At 42.3% G+C, this 15,723-nt stretch overlaps 1 protein-coding gene across 1 annotated transcript in view; it reads right to left on the bottom strand.

Annotated features, from left to right (window-relative positions):
* The window catches only part of LOC147728190 (paralemmin-1-like), a 547,682-nt gene that overhangs the window by 26,639 nt on the left and 505,320 nt on the right, over nt 1–15,723 (bottom strand). Inside the window, exons 4-5 of the mRNA XM_086962050.1 lie at nt 5,155–5,269; nt 1,185–1,206 (exon numbers count right to left, since the gene is read on the bottom strand). Of these exons, the coding sequence (XP_086818176.1) occupies nt 1,185–1,206; nt 5,155–5,269 (137 nt within the window). The remainder of the gene's footprint in view (nt 1–1,184; nt 1,207–5,154; nt 5,270–15,723) is intronic.

Raw genomic sequence — 15,723 nt, 5'->3', positions numbered from 1 at the left:
ATGGACTCTGGTACCCATTTATAGGGATGCCCTTGGTGACTGCCTAGTTTTACATTGCTCCAGAACTGATCTTGTGTCCACCGCTCTTTCTCTCAGTTTTGTTAATCAGTACATTTCTTATTGTGGTTTCTTTATGTCTCTTAAGCAACTACATTTGATGTAGATGGTTTTGGTGTTTGGTATGCTGTGTATCACATGAGTGAAGTGGTGTAGGATTGGATGCTAATACTGAGCATAATTAACCTGACTACTTGGCCATAAGGCCAGCTGACCTGGAGTGGTGTCTTCTCTAAATGAAGAAAGGGGGCAAGATGACGGATTCATGACAGGCTGGAGATCTCCGGAAATTTGTGGCAATCTGTGAAGTGCAAAGTTATTCAAGCCACCGTGGTATGTGGACACAGTAACTCAATAGGCATAAGAGTGGTACAGAAATTTGCATGATAGTATTCTGCTCTTGTCAAATAGTTTCTAATGGGCATTGTCTCTAGCTATCACGTGTTGAAGGGTTGCAGGTTCCAGGCTTGCATGATAGTTCTCCTGTGGCTTGGTATCCTAATAATATTTCTGGGTACTGTAGATGTAATGCACTTTAGGCTGAAAATTGGACCATATTTGATAAAACATTACAAGGAGGTGTATCCACCTCGTCCCAACTCATTTTGTAATGCATTGGATCACGCATTGAATGAATTGACGACCTTTTGTCGCCCAATGACTAGAGTTGAATTATGTCAATTCTGGGAGGAAGATGGAGGGGGCGCAAACCTTGGGTAAAATCAAACTTTGTTTTCAGAACAGGATGAAGATGTTCCAGACCAAGAAGAACAATAGTGAATAGGCTGGAAGCAGGGAATACTGGGAATAACTGGGAATATGTGGGGGAATACTATTGATTGAGGACCATGAAAGGGTATAATATTCCAAGAGAAAAAGTATTTGTGAAGACTCTCCACAAACAATGCAACATCTCCTATCCCATTGGCAAGCAATTTTAGAGCTGTCTTGTAGTCAGGGTGTATGTGTTTTGGATTGAAGAATTTGTGCGGCACCTTCAAAAAGTGCCCCCCTCCTCCCAACACGATACATAGAGGGGTAAGACTCACTCAAGGAAGAGCAGAGCAGTGTCTAAAGAGTTTTTAGCAGAGTGTATTATACCCATGCAAGACATAATGGCCACTCACCTCCATCTTGATTTGAGAAACTCTGTAATAAGAAAAATACAAGGCACCATTACTCTTTCATAGGATATTGAAAATACACCAAGACTTCTATAACAATTACATGTCACATATTAGATCTAAATCTTCTGCCTCTAAAGGCACCTTTGCTTGAGAACAATATTGGTATGTGGTGGTGTGAGAGCCTGTCCAGAGGCGTTTCCAGAGGCGTTTAAGCTAATTTTCTATTGTTGTGATTTCAATTAAGAATAACAGAATGGATAGATACATATGTGAGGTTTATGTTATTAGCTTTACCTGTTGACGTTGGTAATTCTATCTAACTATCTGGGGGCATTCAATACACTGCAGAGAAGAATGTATTCATCTATTTGGATATATACTGGGTTTATGTATGTATATATGTGTGTAAGACTTTAAGCATAGGGTCTAACATTAACGTGCACAAACCAAGTAATTGCACCATATGAGTCTGTCTAAACTAAAGGAGTGGCAAACAACTTATACAAATCCAGTACGTTTCTGTTACCTCCACGTCTAGCTGTTGCTACTACATGATCATGCACACACTTCAATAGATTTATTGTTTTAGTATCCACATACATTTGATTCAAGATCAACCATAATTTTTCCATATTCAAATTTGCAAATGCAGATTTTAAGTCCACAAATGCCAAGCTGACTTTTTATTTATTGGAAGACACACACATTGACTTAAGAAGTTAGAGGTGTTGACTCCAAGCCTATATTGGACACCCACCATAGTTCCTGTGTCACTGGTCCATTTTGTAATAATACTTGATCACTGATTGGGTCCCTTAGAATGGAATCTAATCCAATTGAGGATAACTAATAATTGCATTGATCAAAAGTACAGCCCACACATTAGGCATAGATCCACCATGTTAAGTAACCCACTTAACTCCTGGTTTGAATTCAAGTGGCCAGAGCTGGTGGCCTTTCTAATCTCATCAATTGTTAGGTGCAGAAAGTCAAACACCATTCCACCCAAAGATAAGGTACTTCAAGGGGCGTCATCAAGTGGTTGAAAAGTGTTCCACCAACCCTCTAGTGAGGATATTGGAAATCTTATTGTGTCCCGAAATATCCTCGTTCACTACTTGATTAACCAGTTTGTTTAAAAGGAGGTATTTACAACCACACATGCTGTCTTCAGGTCATCTCTGACTTCATCTAAGCAGGCTGCATTTTTCCATGAATTAGCTTTTTTCCTACTCAAAACTCGAAGCTGCAAGCTGATCACTATCAAAGACTGGGGGCCCGCAGCACCGAGAATACTCATCGATCATTATGCAGACATGTACACCAACACATATTGAATTTGTGTGATTTTGCAGTGATAAACTAGGAAAGCTGCACAAGCAACTTTGCAGGCTTACTCCTGGGAAGTCAATGTGTCAATATCCCAAGTTGGTATTTCCCAAATGTGGATTGTACACACAGTAGAAGTCCTTTGTAGGAATTACAATTGTTCACACGATGGGAAAGGGTCCACAAAGAGTTTGTGAATGCCAACATTGTGGGAATGCTCAACGTTTCAAGACAAACCATGCCCTGAGGCAGCGACACTACGCCCCTTGTGCAGACTACACTACCTTTCAGGGTTTAGTACATTTTAATTGCTGTGTAATTGACATCACCAGAATTTCTTTTATGGATCCACACCGAGTTATTAAAAGAGGTTCACAAAGGTATATCTCCATACCTAGACCCTGTACATAAATTCAGCACTCCATCCCTCATCTCCTTGTGTTTGCTTTGTTCGCTCTAAGTTGGAAGGATATGCCCAGACATGGGTCCCTTGCTCACTTTGCCACTGGATTCAAACTAGCCTGACTGATGAAAGGTGTTACCCCGAAACCAGTCCCAGTATGCTTGTTTACGGCCCAGGGAAGACAGTTCGGGCTGGATTGTTCCCATGAGGAACAGAGTATAGACTGATTTGCATTTGGCCGGGTCTGAACTGGGGTGGCGAAGTGAGCTAAAGAATGATGATGGATTCAACCAAGATCTCTGACTGGGGGAGAGTGTCTGAAAAGTTTCAGCGCTCCGTCCATCATCTCCTTGCATTTGCATTAAAACTGACATCCCCAGAACTTCTTTTAGGGGTCTACACTGAGTTATGAAAAGAGGTTTACAAAGGTATATCTCCATACCCAGACCCCGTACATAAATACTGACATGCCAACAGTTCCTCGACTGGATTGCCTCTGGCAAAATTGCTTGATTTGACAAGTCTTCTACAGGTTTAAGCTAACCTTGCTATGGTATTCGGAGAATGATCTGTCCTTGCTGGAGTAGGTACGTTCCCAAGGCCTTAACATTTGCAAGACAATCTTCCTGATCCACTACCGTCATTTAAAGTGATTACATTTACCAATGATCACAATGTCACATTAGGAACATACACTGTTTACATAGGTGTTGTTTTAAAAAATAAGTTCCACCTTATTAAAACTTATACATATTGAATTTTTTTTTGTAGTCTAAAACATTGGGATTATTTGTAAAAAGGTTATAAAAGTTATTTATGCCTTTTTCATAAAAAAATCCAAACTTTTATATAGTCACAGAAAGTATATGTGAGAGTTCAACATAGTATCCGGACATTTTGGAATTTTATCAAATGGTGATGTCTCTGCTTCTCTACAGCGCCATTTCACCATAAGAATAGCCTGGAGCTGGTAAAATCCTAGGTCTTGCCAATAGCTACTTCTTTATATGGTGGAATGAGTTACCATGCTCTAGGTCATATATAGAACATTCTGTTATGTTTTTCTCATTGCAGGTTTTATAATATGATGTAATTGGGGAAGAATGTGGCCTAACGGCCAGAGTAGTCAACCTTGAAACTGGGGAACCGGCTTTGAGCCTCGGCAGGGACGCTCAACATCCTGTGATTCTGGCAAATCAAGTAATCTACCCGTGCCTAACAAAACGAATGTGTCCGCCTGTAACACAACTGGTGCTTCAGTCGAGTTCGCGCTATATAAAACTACCCCATCCAAAAAAAAAAACATGCTCATGGAGCCCTCAAGTGAAATTGTTTTTAAGAAAGTTGACAATCTCACTAGGAATCAATTAAACCACCACACAGTGAAATAAAGTAAATATTGTTTCATTGAGAGATACTGGCTGTTTGCACACCCAGAGCTAGTTTCCGTCCAGTACATGCAGTTCTAGCATGCTCCTGAAGTAAGCGGGGTAAAGTTCACTCATGTTTCTGCCTCTAGAGCAGAGCACAAAGTAGCATACACCAGCCTTGTGTGATCTTTCTCAATGCCTTTAAACTACATCAGTCATAGGTTGAAAGCTCGCTTTTGCTAGCACAAGCTGAGCTCAGTATTGACACTGCACTTTTTCCCCACCAACTGAGCTAAGATTAAAGTGAAGATATAGCAGGAAACAAATGATGTTTTTTTTATAACAATGTATTTCTCAAGCTCACCGTTGGGTTGCAAAGTTGATGAATGTAAGCAGGTGGGTTCTACAGGGTATAATCAATATTATGGACTTTGCAAATCTCAGGCCAGTAAGAGAATAAAGAGATGATATGAATGGACAAAGTGGCGCTTCCCCATACCGGAACAAACATAGTGACCAGACAAGCTGCTTTTAACAAATGCCTTATGATGAGGCAAAACCAGGATTGCTCTATCTCGAGATGTAAATCCTTCATCCGTCAGTTCAACGCTTTGAATCTCTCAAACACAGAGAGTGCCGCATGGAGTCTACTGGCTAAATTGTCAACTTTGGAATCAGATTGTCTACCTGTATGCTAATCAAAGTTTCCCACCTCACATGAATCACCTTAAAAAGTTTGAACATTTAAACAAATGAATCCTTTGTAAAAAATAAATGGATGTTAAGATAGCAAATCATGAATTAAAAAAGTTCAATTCGTGACACAAAACAATAAATGGCTAAAATAAAAGCTTTCCACTCTCTTTACCTTTTGCAGGTCTTCGAAAGATGTTTCCGTCTCCCTCAACTTCTTACAGATAATTTTCTCCTTGGCAGAGATCTCCGATTCCTCGCTCTCCAGCTTCTTGATATCCTCCCCCAGCCTAGAAGTCAGAAAAGTCGATTAGGCGGATGTTGTGCTGAGCTCAATAAAATAATCTTTCAGAGTAAAGAGTATGTGATATTTCGTATGATACAATAACGCATGGTGGTCTGACCAATACTGGATCGACTCCATACCATATGATATTGTGTTGCACTCATGTTATTTGGTGTTGATAGCGAGATAACAACAACAACAATAATAATCATATCTGTCAAAAGCACCAAGAGTTGGTCAGTTACAAAAGGGGGTAAGTGAAGTATTACATGGGGTAGTATATAATGGATGCTGCAGATCGCCTTATGACTCCATTCAAATGAACTTATTATATTAACCTTGGAAGAATTAAAGGCTCAGTCGGCCCAGCCGCGTTTCAATCATGTGTCCTTTTATTTTCTTATCGGGTCATTATCATAGCCTATATGAGCAAGACATCAAATCATGAGAACATTTATGGGACAGGATGAACCTGTCCATGAAGCCAAGTGCATATCATTATCACCTTCTTATTCATGATTTCAAATCATTTAACTTTACATTAAATCTCTTTTAGAAAAATTAAGAAGCAAAATGTGGACTGAGACAATCTTTAAATATGTTTAATCGTTAACTGTATAATTAATTGCATAGTATGGCATCATGGGAGCATGCACCAAGCAAGTACTGTTAATCCTTTCTCAGTAAGTCTTATGCTAAACAGGGAATGAGGCCATAACCCTGACAGTCCCCTGCGCACACACATGGTAATGGCAATAATTTGTCATGTTGTATTAACTTGTATCTATAAATATTTTTATTCTGAAACCACTATTGAGATCATTGCTGTTTACATTAAGTTATTCTATAAGGCCTATTCCACAAATATTAAAATATTGGTTTGTGGAATGTCCACCTGAAAAAAAAATTCAAGCGCAGAAAAATGACAAAACTTCTCAAGATTCTGCTATCTGTCATATGAATGCTTACAACCATCTGCAAATATGTTTATAACAAATTACCTTCTGTAGGCCCAGCCACTGGAATAACGTGATTCTGTGGCCACAATGCTTTTAGCATAATTATGTATGTAACACACTTGCAACATAATCCTCTGACTGCTAAATAATTTGGAGCTTCAACAAAAACAATGTTGTATCTAGGTTAATTGATTAAAAGTTGCTCTAAGAAAGCACTACACATGGTGCTGATGAGCAATAGCAGAAAGGTTAATAGGTCACATTTTAGTTGATTATTGTTGTAGTCATGTTTTAAACTGCTAACACTGAGGTGACAGTTTTGGCAGACTGTATTATTGTGTGTTAAAACGACAATATAGTGAAATAATACAGTCATAGAATGCCCCATAATTTACCTTTTCTTTCTGCAAGTCAACACTGTTGCACAGTTTGATCCTCCATTGTCACATAATTCCTAAAGTACTATGTGCAGGAATAATTTTTAATGTGACCTTTAGCATCTCTTCTGCTTCATACTATGTCATTTGTGGGCATAATGAAGCTGTCACACAACCTGCTCTGCATTTACGTGAAAGAGTTGAAGTTTGAGGAGTATCAAAAACATGTGGAATATGACATATGACAGGTTGACTTAAAAAGTCAAATCAGATTTTGGGTTGAATTCTTTGACCTTATGGAATTTGTTTTGATCATTACTTTTGTTACACAAACTTTTTCTGTCTTTACTTCACATAGTTAAAGTTAGAGAATCTGAGGGTGTTATTGTGGCGCAATGTTTGTGTTCATTAAAATGCTCTTTATTACGTAGAAGCTAATGGGGAAGATAATCTTAAATGTATGGAATGTTTTCTCTTATGTAAGAATAGATTTTAGAATTATTAACACTTTCAACATTTGAAAAGGTCATATCATATGTTGAAATATTAAGAAAAATGTCACATTGTAAGTTCAAAATTAAATGAGTTATGTGTGAATATGGTTTATTTTTCATTCCCTGTTTCTTCTTTAAGAATTTTTTTTTATTTGAATTATAAAAAGATTAGAGTTTAACAATCATTATGTAGACTAAGGAAACCTTTATTGTATTTTACTATGATTTTAACAAACAATCTTCAATCAAAGTATTCTTTTAATGAAGTGATTAAAACAAAAAGCATAAAAGGTAATGTGCCCACTTTGTTAATTTCTGTGAAGGACCTCAGATTTTAAATATATCCCTGAGACCGTGACAAGGCGGCGAAAAAGAGTACAAAATGCAGAATATCGTAATGGATTTCTAGGTTATCCAGTACATCATCTTGGGGGGAATTAAAGAGGAGATCGGCTCATGTAGACAAGAAGCCAGGCTTTTTCAAAGAGCTATCAGTTCAGGGGTTTCTTAGACACACATACGGGTAGCATGAGGACTCCCGGATTTACTCTCTACACTCTCTGCTTCGTTAGGTGTGCCTATAAAGGTATTTTCATTGCATTCGGAACCTTAGCAGTGGAGGCACTTCTGCAAATTTCTTCTTTAATTAAGCTGAACTTGTATTTTTGGTAGATTGGTAGCGGAATCAAAATATGGATGTTTTACAGCAGGTTTAAGAAGGTGTCTCCTGTTTGCAGCAGTGATTCAGTGGGAGATTGGGGAACCTTCAGGAGCAATTCTTGTTGGAACATAAGTTAGTGTTCAGCATGAATGAATGAATGAATGAATGAAAATAAACTTATATAGCGCAACTTAGCCCATCAGGCGTCAAGGCGCCTGATGGGCTAAGTTGCATGCAGCAAGCATGCAGCAAAATCTCAATTTTTGGACTGAACAAAATGTGATGAACTCTATTTTTGCAGCTGAGCGGCCTCTCACCAATGGATCCATTCAAAATTTGCACTTTTACAATAATTCATAAATCAGATTACATTTGAGAATTTTAACTGGTTAACTAGTTGAAATATAATAAGCATATTTTCCAGTGTTAAATTAACTATTTTGATACTCTGGTGCAGATTTTTTGATGGAAATAAAGTTGCTGTATTTTATATGTATTTTGAAAACCAAATGAAACATTTTAATAGAATAAATAAATAATACACATTTTCAGCGGCTGTGCAGAATAGTCTTGTGAATTTGTTGCCACTTCCAGATTGCTTTCCTGATTCACAGATCAATCAATGGCACATCACTAGTTGCTGCCATAAAATGGGGAGTCGACTTTTGTCTTATAGGTTTCAGACTTTCACCATTTGAAGCTGCAGGAACCCAGTGTCCTTCAAATCTAATTCAAGCACCACTAAGGCATTCAAAGCTGCCAAGGGTCCAAGAGAAGTTCTTTGTTATAGTTAAGACCAAATTGAAAGGAAATGCATTTTCTACTCACATAATTTTCAGTGTTAGTACATTTCACACTTTCACATATGTAGCATTGACTTTGTAAACAAGCATTTGCAATGCAATAGGTCTGACATTACTGATAGTTTGAGGTATTGGCGTTGCAAATAATAATGCAATCCCAATAGCTCATACTTTCAGTAATGTGAGACATAGTGCATTGCAAATGCTTGTGCAGTGTGCCAGGAACCAGCATTGTATGTCTCAGTTCAGTACCGCAAGCTGCTCCTAGAGGTCCCTTGTGAACAAGGCACCAGCACTGCATGTCTTGGTACAGTACTGCAAGTTGCTCCTAGAGGGCCCTAGTGAGCAAGGCACCAGCACTACATGTCTAGGTGCAGCACCGCAAACGGCTCCTAGAGGTCCCTAGTGAGCAAGGCACCAGCACTGCATGTCTCGGCGCAGCACCGCAAACGGCTCCGTGAGGTCCCTAGCGAGCAAGGCACCAGCACTGCATGTCTCGGTGCAGAACCGCAAGCTGCTCCTAGAGGTCCCTAGTGAGCACTGCACCAGCACTGCATGTCTACAAAGTTGGAGTTATTGGCATTACAAATGGCAATGTTTTTTACCTAGCCAAGTTGCAGGGTGCAGTACCATATGTGGCCAAAAGGGGACCCCTTTTGGTCTCTTATGGGAATGCACCCTACGGACGATAAGGTAAATCCACCCTTATGTATGCAAGACAGTATTACGAGCACATTCAAATAGCTATGTCCATATATACAATTAGTAGCTTTGAAATGTGACAAAAGAATTATTACATTCATTTTGAATTAGGTTGTGCTCTTTGAGGAGCTGATGAAGGAAAATGTATAGATGGTCTCATCGAGAAAGCTGTCAACAACCAGCTCGCCGCCTTCCTCGAAGCCAACAAATCCCTCGACCCCTCACAATCTGGCTTCCGAGCAAAACATAGCACTGAGACCGCCCTCATCGCAGCAACAGACGACATTCGAACTCTACTGGACAATGGAGACACAGTCGCCCTCATCCTCCTCGACCTCTCCGCTGCCTTCGACACAGTCTGCCACAGCACCCTTCTACAACGCCTCAATAACATCGGAATCCAAGGAAAAGCACTTGAATGGATCACCTCGTTCCTCACCGGAAGAACCCAGAGAGTCCGCCTTCCTCCATTCAAGTCCGAGGCCTCTGAAGTCATCTGCGGCGAACCACAAGGATCCTCACTCAGTCCCACCCTCTTCAACGTATACATGAGCCCCCTCGCGGCCATCGCACGCCAACACAACCTCAACATCATCTCTTACGCGGATGACACTCAATTGATCCTTTCTCTCACCAATGACCCCAACACCGCCAAAACTAACCTACACGAAGGAATGAAAGAAGTTGCCGAATGGATGAAACAAAGCCGTCTGAAACTGAACTCAGACAAAACAGAAGTCCTCATCTTAGGTACATCCCCCTCTGCATGGGACGACTCCTGGTGGCCAGAAGCCCTCGGAAAAGCACCCATCCCGACAGACCACGCACGGAACCTTGGCGTCATCCTGGATTCTTCACTCTCAATGAACAGACAAGTCAGCGCCGTATCCTCTTCCTGTTTCAACATTCTTCGCATGCTCAGAAAAACATTTCGCTGGATCCCCTCCGAAACAAGGAAAACAGTCACCCACGCTCTGGTCACGAGCCGACTGGACTACGGAAACACCCTCTATGCGGGTACTACTGCAAAACTCCAGAAGAAACTCCAACGAATTCAAAACGCCTCAGCCAGGCTCATATTAGACATCCCACGCAACGAACACATCTCTGGTCACCTTAAAGACCTCCACTGGCTACCCGTCAATAAGAGGATCACTTTCCGATTGCTTACCCACGCACACAAATCACTCTACGACATCGGACCAGATTGCCTCAACTCACGACTGTCCTTCTACACCCCCTCCCGCCAACTACGCTCTTCCAGCCAAGCCCTCGCCACTATACCTCGCATCAACAAGACCACCATGGGAGGCAGATCCTTTTCATACCTGGCTGCTAAAACATGGAACTCACTCCCCGCTTACCTTCGCCTCACCCAGAACCACCTAGCGTTCAGAAAGCAACTTAAAACATGGATATTTGACAAGTAATCCTCCTCCCCTTCCTAAGCGCCTTGAAACCCTCTGGGTATGTAGTGCGCTATACAAATTTTATGACTTGACTTGACTTGACTCATATAAATTTGGGATGTTATAGTGAGTGAAGTAACCACTGCTAGCCTAGCTTAGGACCAAGTGTGTGTCCGGCCTGAAGCCATTTAAGAAAATAGTGCCTTGAAGCTGTAAATAAAACCTAGGGAGCAACAACACATGTAACAGGGGGTGTCCTTATGGGAGGTTGCAAGAGATAATGGGGTACTAAGGAGGGAGTACTAAGCCTATTGACCAATTAAAAGCCACCATTTACAAAGGACAGGAACAGGAGCCAATTAAAAAGATGGGCGGAAAGTGGGCAGAGCTTTCTGCTCATATTCTGAATACAGCATGTTTAAAAGAGACAGCACAAGCCCTGCCTAGGTGAGGCCTAAAAGGGCTGCCCCTTGAAGACTAGAACATGTTTTGCGCTCTTATCTATTAACACAGCAGACACCAAAACATTCATACGCCTCTCAACATAGTGTTGCCAATAGAAGGTAATGAATGAATCAAGCCATTTGATTAGTCATGTACTACTATTTAACTGGGCCGACATATACACCTAGACTATGTATAATGCGCGTGTCATGCTTGTGATATGTTTATGGTAGTTAGTGTGCGTCAGGGTATGTAACAACTATTCTGTATTTAAAAAAGAGGTCAAAAATATGGAGGGCGATATTTACATATGGCTAATATTTTGGCAGTCGATGTTACTATATCTACGGGCCTAATTCCCAAAGAGTTTGCTGTGACGTGCTCTTGACCTACTCCTGAATGCAAGGAGTAATCCAGTTGTACGCCTGATTTATTAATTATTTAATTTATATTATTTGAATAGTTTTATAAAGCGCGAACAAGACCCATATGGGTATCAGAGCGCTTTACAGAATTGAAGAAAGCAAGGGTACAAACACAATGTGACAGTAGGTGAAGTTACAACAAAGGGGAAATCGAACCGGTTAAGAGCTGGGGGTATCAGTGGTGCCCTAGAACACAAAGAGCAAAAGAGCATAAAATAAAATGCACCAGAGAAGTGCCAGAAGAATCAGGGAATTTAACAAAAACAAGAGCGAGATCACAAGTTAAGGCAGTTAAGGAGCCCTAGAGGACTAGAGCAGAATAACGTAAAAGCATACAATAAAACGCATCAGTGTAGTACAACAATAATTAGGGTATTAATCAAAACAATAGCATGATCACATGATGATGCTGTTCACGATTGTTCAGGAGTAGTTGTTTGATCAGTTTTCAAACGGATGTAGGGGAAGGATTGGATTGGATTGGATCTAATCTCGGAATTGCAGGGAGTTCCAGATTGTCGGAGCAAGACCAGTGAAAGCACGGTTGTAAGATCTTTTCTTTTTGAATCTTGGAGGTTTCAAGAGAAGGGTGAATGTACTTCTAAGGTTCCGGCTAGAGCCCGATATTTCAAGCTTATTTCCAGGTAGCACAGGGTGTTGTAGTGCATGGCTTTATGAGTCAGGCAAGCTATCTTGAGACGGATTCTAGCTTCAATAGATAGACAATTTATTTGCAGAAGGTCAGGGGAAATGGGGTCATACTTTTTCAAGACTGTTATGAGTCTAGCCGAAGCTTTCAGGATAGCTTTGAGTGGGGCCAAGCTAGCTTTAGGAAGTCCAGCAATGGTCACCAGCCCATATTCCAATCTAGAGATAACCAGAGAGTGAACCGCCGGCCGGAGGTTTTAACAAGTCGATCACTTCTGAGAATGAAGTAGTCTGGGGAAAATAAGATGTCAAGAACTGAGGAGGAGGTATCATTGAGCCAGGTTTCAGTGATGATCAGAAGGTCCAGGTTTTGCGCAATGATGAGATCTGAAATATCACCTGCATGTTTCACAGGTGATCTACAATTGACTAGCATCGAACTGACATGCTGATTGGAAGTGACCACTTCTTGATGAGAGGTGGTTATGTGAAGTAGGTTTTCTTTGTTCACTGTTCTGTGCTTAAGACTCGGTTCCCTGTCAGAATCCGCAATGATGGAGGGGATGTTGAGAGTAGAGTAGGAAGAGGAGACCGTCTTCGAGTCAGTGTAAGAGAAAAGTAGCGCGACAATGTCCTCTTCAGATAGCTGAGGTATAGGTCTGAGGGGCCTAGAGGGATGATTAGGTAAAGGCCTAGCGCTCCAATGGGAACTAAGAGGGATGGTCGTTAGCTGAGTAAAACAAATTCTGTGAGTTGTAAATATCATTCCTCTGAGCGCGGGTGAGACCCAACACTTCTCCATCTTCAAGGAGAACTTAAGTATGCTTTGCACTATCTCTTTGACAAACGAGAGATCACGCTTGAGGTCCGCAATATTCTCCTCAAGGCAAAGACTGTTAATGCACTCATTCGCAGAACTAGCAAGCGAAGGTAGGACTGATTCATCAGTGTGAGGGGTAAAAGAGGGTTGCAAAGGACCATTAGCACCGTTACAGGGGGAGATAAAATCATGCTTGAGACAGGAATCAGAGCCTGGAGTGGGAAAAGGGAAAGACAGAGTGGAATTAGGAGAGGTAGAGGGTGAGGAATGTAATGAGCGTGGGGGTGAGTGTCGGTTATTAATCAACGGACAGGAGACAGCAACTAGGTTCCGGGCCCTGAAGTTGTGAGATCCATGCCGACCTGGGTGTTAAGAGTTGGTAGGGTGCCCATCACCCCCAGTGTTAGAGCGAGCAGTGGGTGACACAGGGGACTGAGGATAAGAGGGAGGGCAGGGTAGGGTTGGAGCAGTGAGGGGGACTAACACAAGGTGGGTGGTAATCAGGTCAGTTAAACCCTCGCCAACGAGAGGCAGAAAGGGGTTGTTCGGGTTAGTGGTGTGGGGAGTAAAAATATCCTCCGTTAAATTGGATAGATCTGTGGGGTGCATGTTTACAGATTGGAGTGCGGGATAAGGGGAGGAGGGGCCGCCTGTGACCTTGGGAGCAGAAAATGTGGGTGGACTGGTCTGAAAACGGGTGGCCGGGTTGGAGTTAGTTTGTGTGTTCTTAATCCTCAAGAAGGCATAGTAAAATCACTTGAGGTTCAGGTCCGAGGCTTGAATAAGGACATTACCATTACTGTAAAGGAAGACAGTCAGCTCAACCTTAAGGGCGGGGATGGAAGCGTGTTAAACAGAAGCCATGTGGCATTTTGGTCAGCTGTTTGGAACAAAGCATAGAAGTGAGGGACTTTCTCCACTGCGCTCTTCTGTTGGTGTAGAAGATGAGGTCTGTCACTATAGTGCCCTTACTGGAGATGTATGAGTCCGATATAAGCATTTCAGGCCAACGTTTGAGGAGGTTGTGTTTGACGGTCTTCTTCCCATTTATCGACACCTTGAGGGGTAGATAATCTTAAAAGAGTTCAAAACTGATTTAGCTAATGGGTTAGAGGCGTGGTAAGTATTTTGTGCAACGATGAGTGTATCGCGCAGAAGGAAGAGGTTGAAAGAGCAAAAAAGGTTCAAGATGTAGATATAAGAGATTGGGGGAGGAAAAGTAGACCCAATAGGAGGCAGCCCCGGTAAAATGATGGGGAGCGATAGTCAGCTCGCCAGTGCGTATTTGCAACGCAACAGCAGGGGTGAAACAGTAAGCGGAGGAGAAGTAGACTGGGTATGGGGAGCACATTAAGCGATAGGGGAGTAAAGCTGAGGAGGGTAAAACCCCAAAAGGGGTGTAGGGAGTAGAGTAGGAAGAGTAGTCATGTACCTAGTGTTTCAGTGAGGCATCTAACGAGTGACCTAGCAACCTGGGCAAAAGACTAGCAGAAATGAAAAGGAGGAAATGGGCACAAAAAGAAGAGGACCATAAAGCTGACTGAGGACTTCCAGGTATTTAATTTTATTGTCATTCAAAGAGGTGACTATTGGAGCCTTGGAAATACAGAAGTGGTGAGTAGAGACAGAACCAGAAGCTGTGCCTGAACAGAGCGAGTTAAGGAGGACAAGTCCCTGATTGCAGGTATTATTTCACTGCTTACGATTAAATCCTGCACGAGGGAACATCAAGGCCATTTTAAGTAGGATCCAAAAAGTACCTAGCTCAAGGACAGGATACCATCATCATGGCCATTATAGGAAAGTGTGGTTCAAACGTTGAGAGTCAAGGTTCAGTCGATCCTTGAGGCTATTTTGGGTAGAGGCCATTTTGAGTAGTGGCCTAAGAATGGATGTGAAACCTATGCGGCCCCTTTTTGAAGATCATATAAAAAACCACCACAGCCTACGAGAGGCAGTGACCCCACAGCTCAGAGTGAGCCGCTATTGCTGCAGGGAAGGTTTACGCAAAAGCACTTACCCGGTCCAGTGCGAACACCGTGCGGAGTCGTCATTCCGCCGCACCCGGACATAAGGCAGATAGTGAGGAGAAAGGCAGAGAACGCCTCTCTTCCTCAGCCGTAGTCAAGGCATCAGCTGCGAGCAATCCAGAGCAGAAACTACCAAGCACTCTTCTATCTGCGATGGTAGCTGGAACAATGTATCAGGTCAGCGGGTCTGGACTTCCGATCATGGAAGCGCACACACTCTCCAGGCAGATTGAGAATCAAAACGATGAAACACCACACGCAGCCCAAACGGATCGCCAGCGAGCTGGAGTTATGCACGCACAGCAGGCAGCACAGATGAAGGTCGTTACTACCTGCCCGACACTCCAAACCTACATCAGGGCTGTGGTACAAGCAGAAGCACCCAAAGGAAGTGAAGAGATTGGCAATCCAGGCTGTGGCACAATCGGAAGCAACCAAAGGCAGAGATGAGATCGGCAATCAGGGCTGTGGACACAAGCGGAAGCATCTAAAGGCAGCAGTGAGGTCGGCGGCGGGGCGAGAGACGCCATGTCCCAAAGGCAAAAGCACCCAAAGGAAGCGAAGAGATCGGCAATCCAGGCTGTGGCACAATCGGAAGCAACCAAAGGCAGAGATGAGATCGACAATCAGGGCTGTGGACACAAGCAGAAGAATCCAAAGGCAGCAGTGAGGTCGGCGGCGGGGCA

The sequence above is a fragment of the Lissotriton vulgaris genome, chromosome 3_1 (genome assembly GCF_964263255.1).
Source record: "Lissotriton vulgaris chromosome 3_1, aLisVul1.2, whole genome shotgun sequence".
Lineage (NCBI taxonomy): Eukaryota > Metazoa > Chordata > Amphibia > Caudata > Salamandridae > Lissotriton > Lissotriton vulgaris.
The sequence above is the reverse complement of the archived record's forward strand: the minus strand, read 5'-3'. Positions and strand labels throughout refer to the sequence as shown.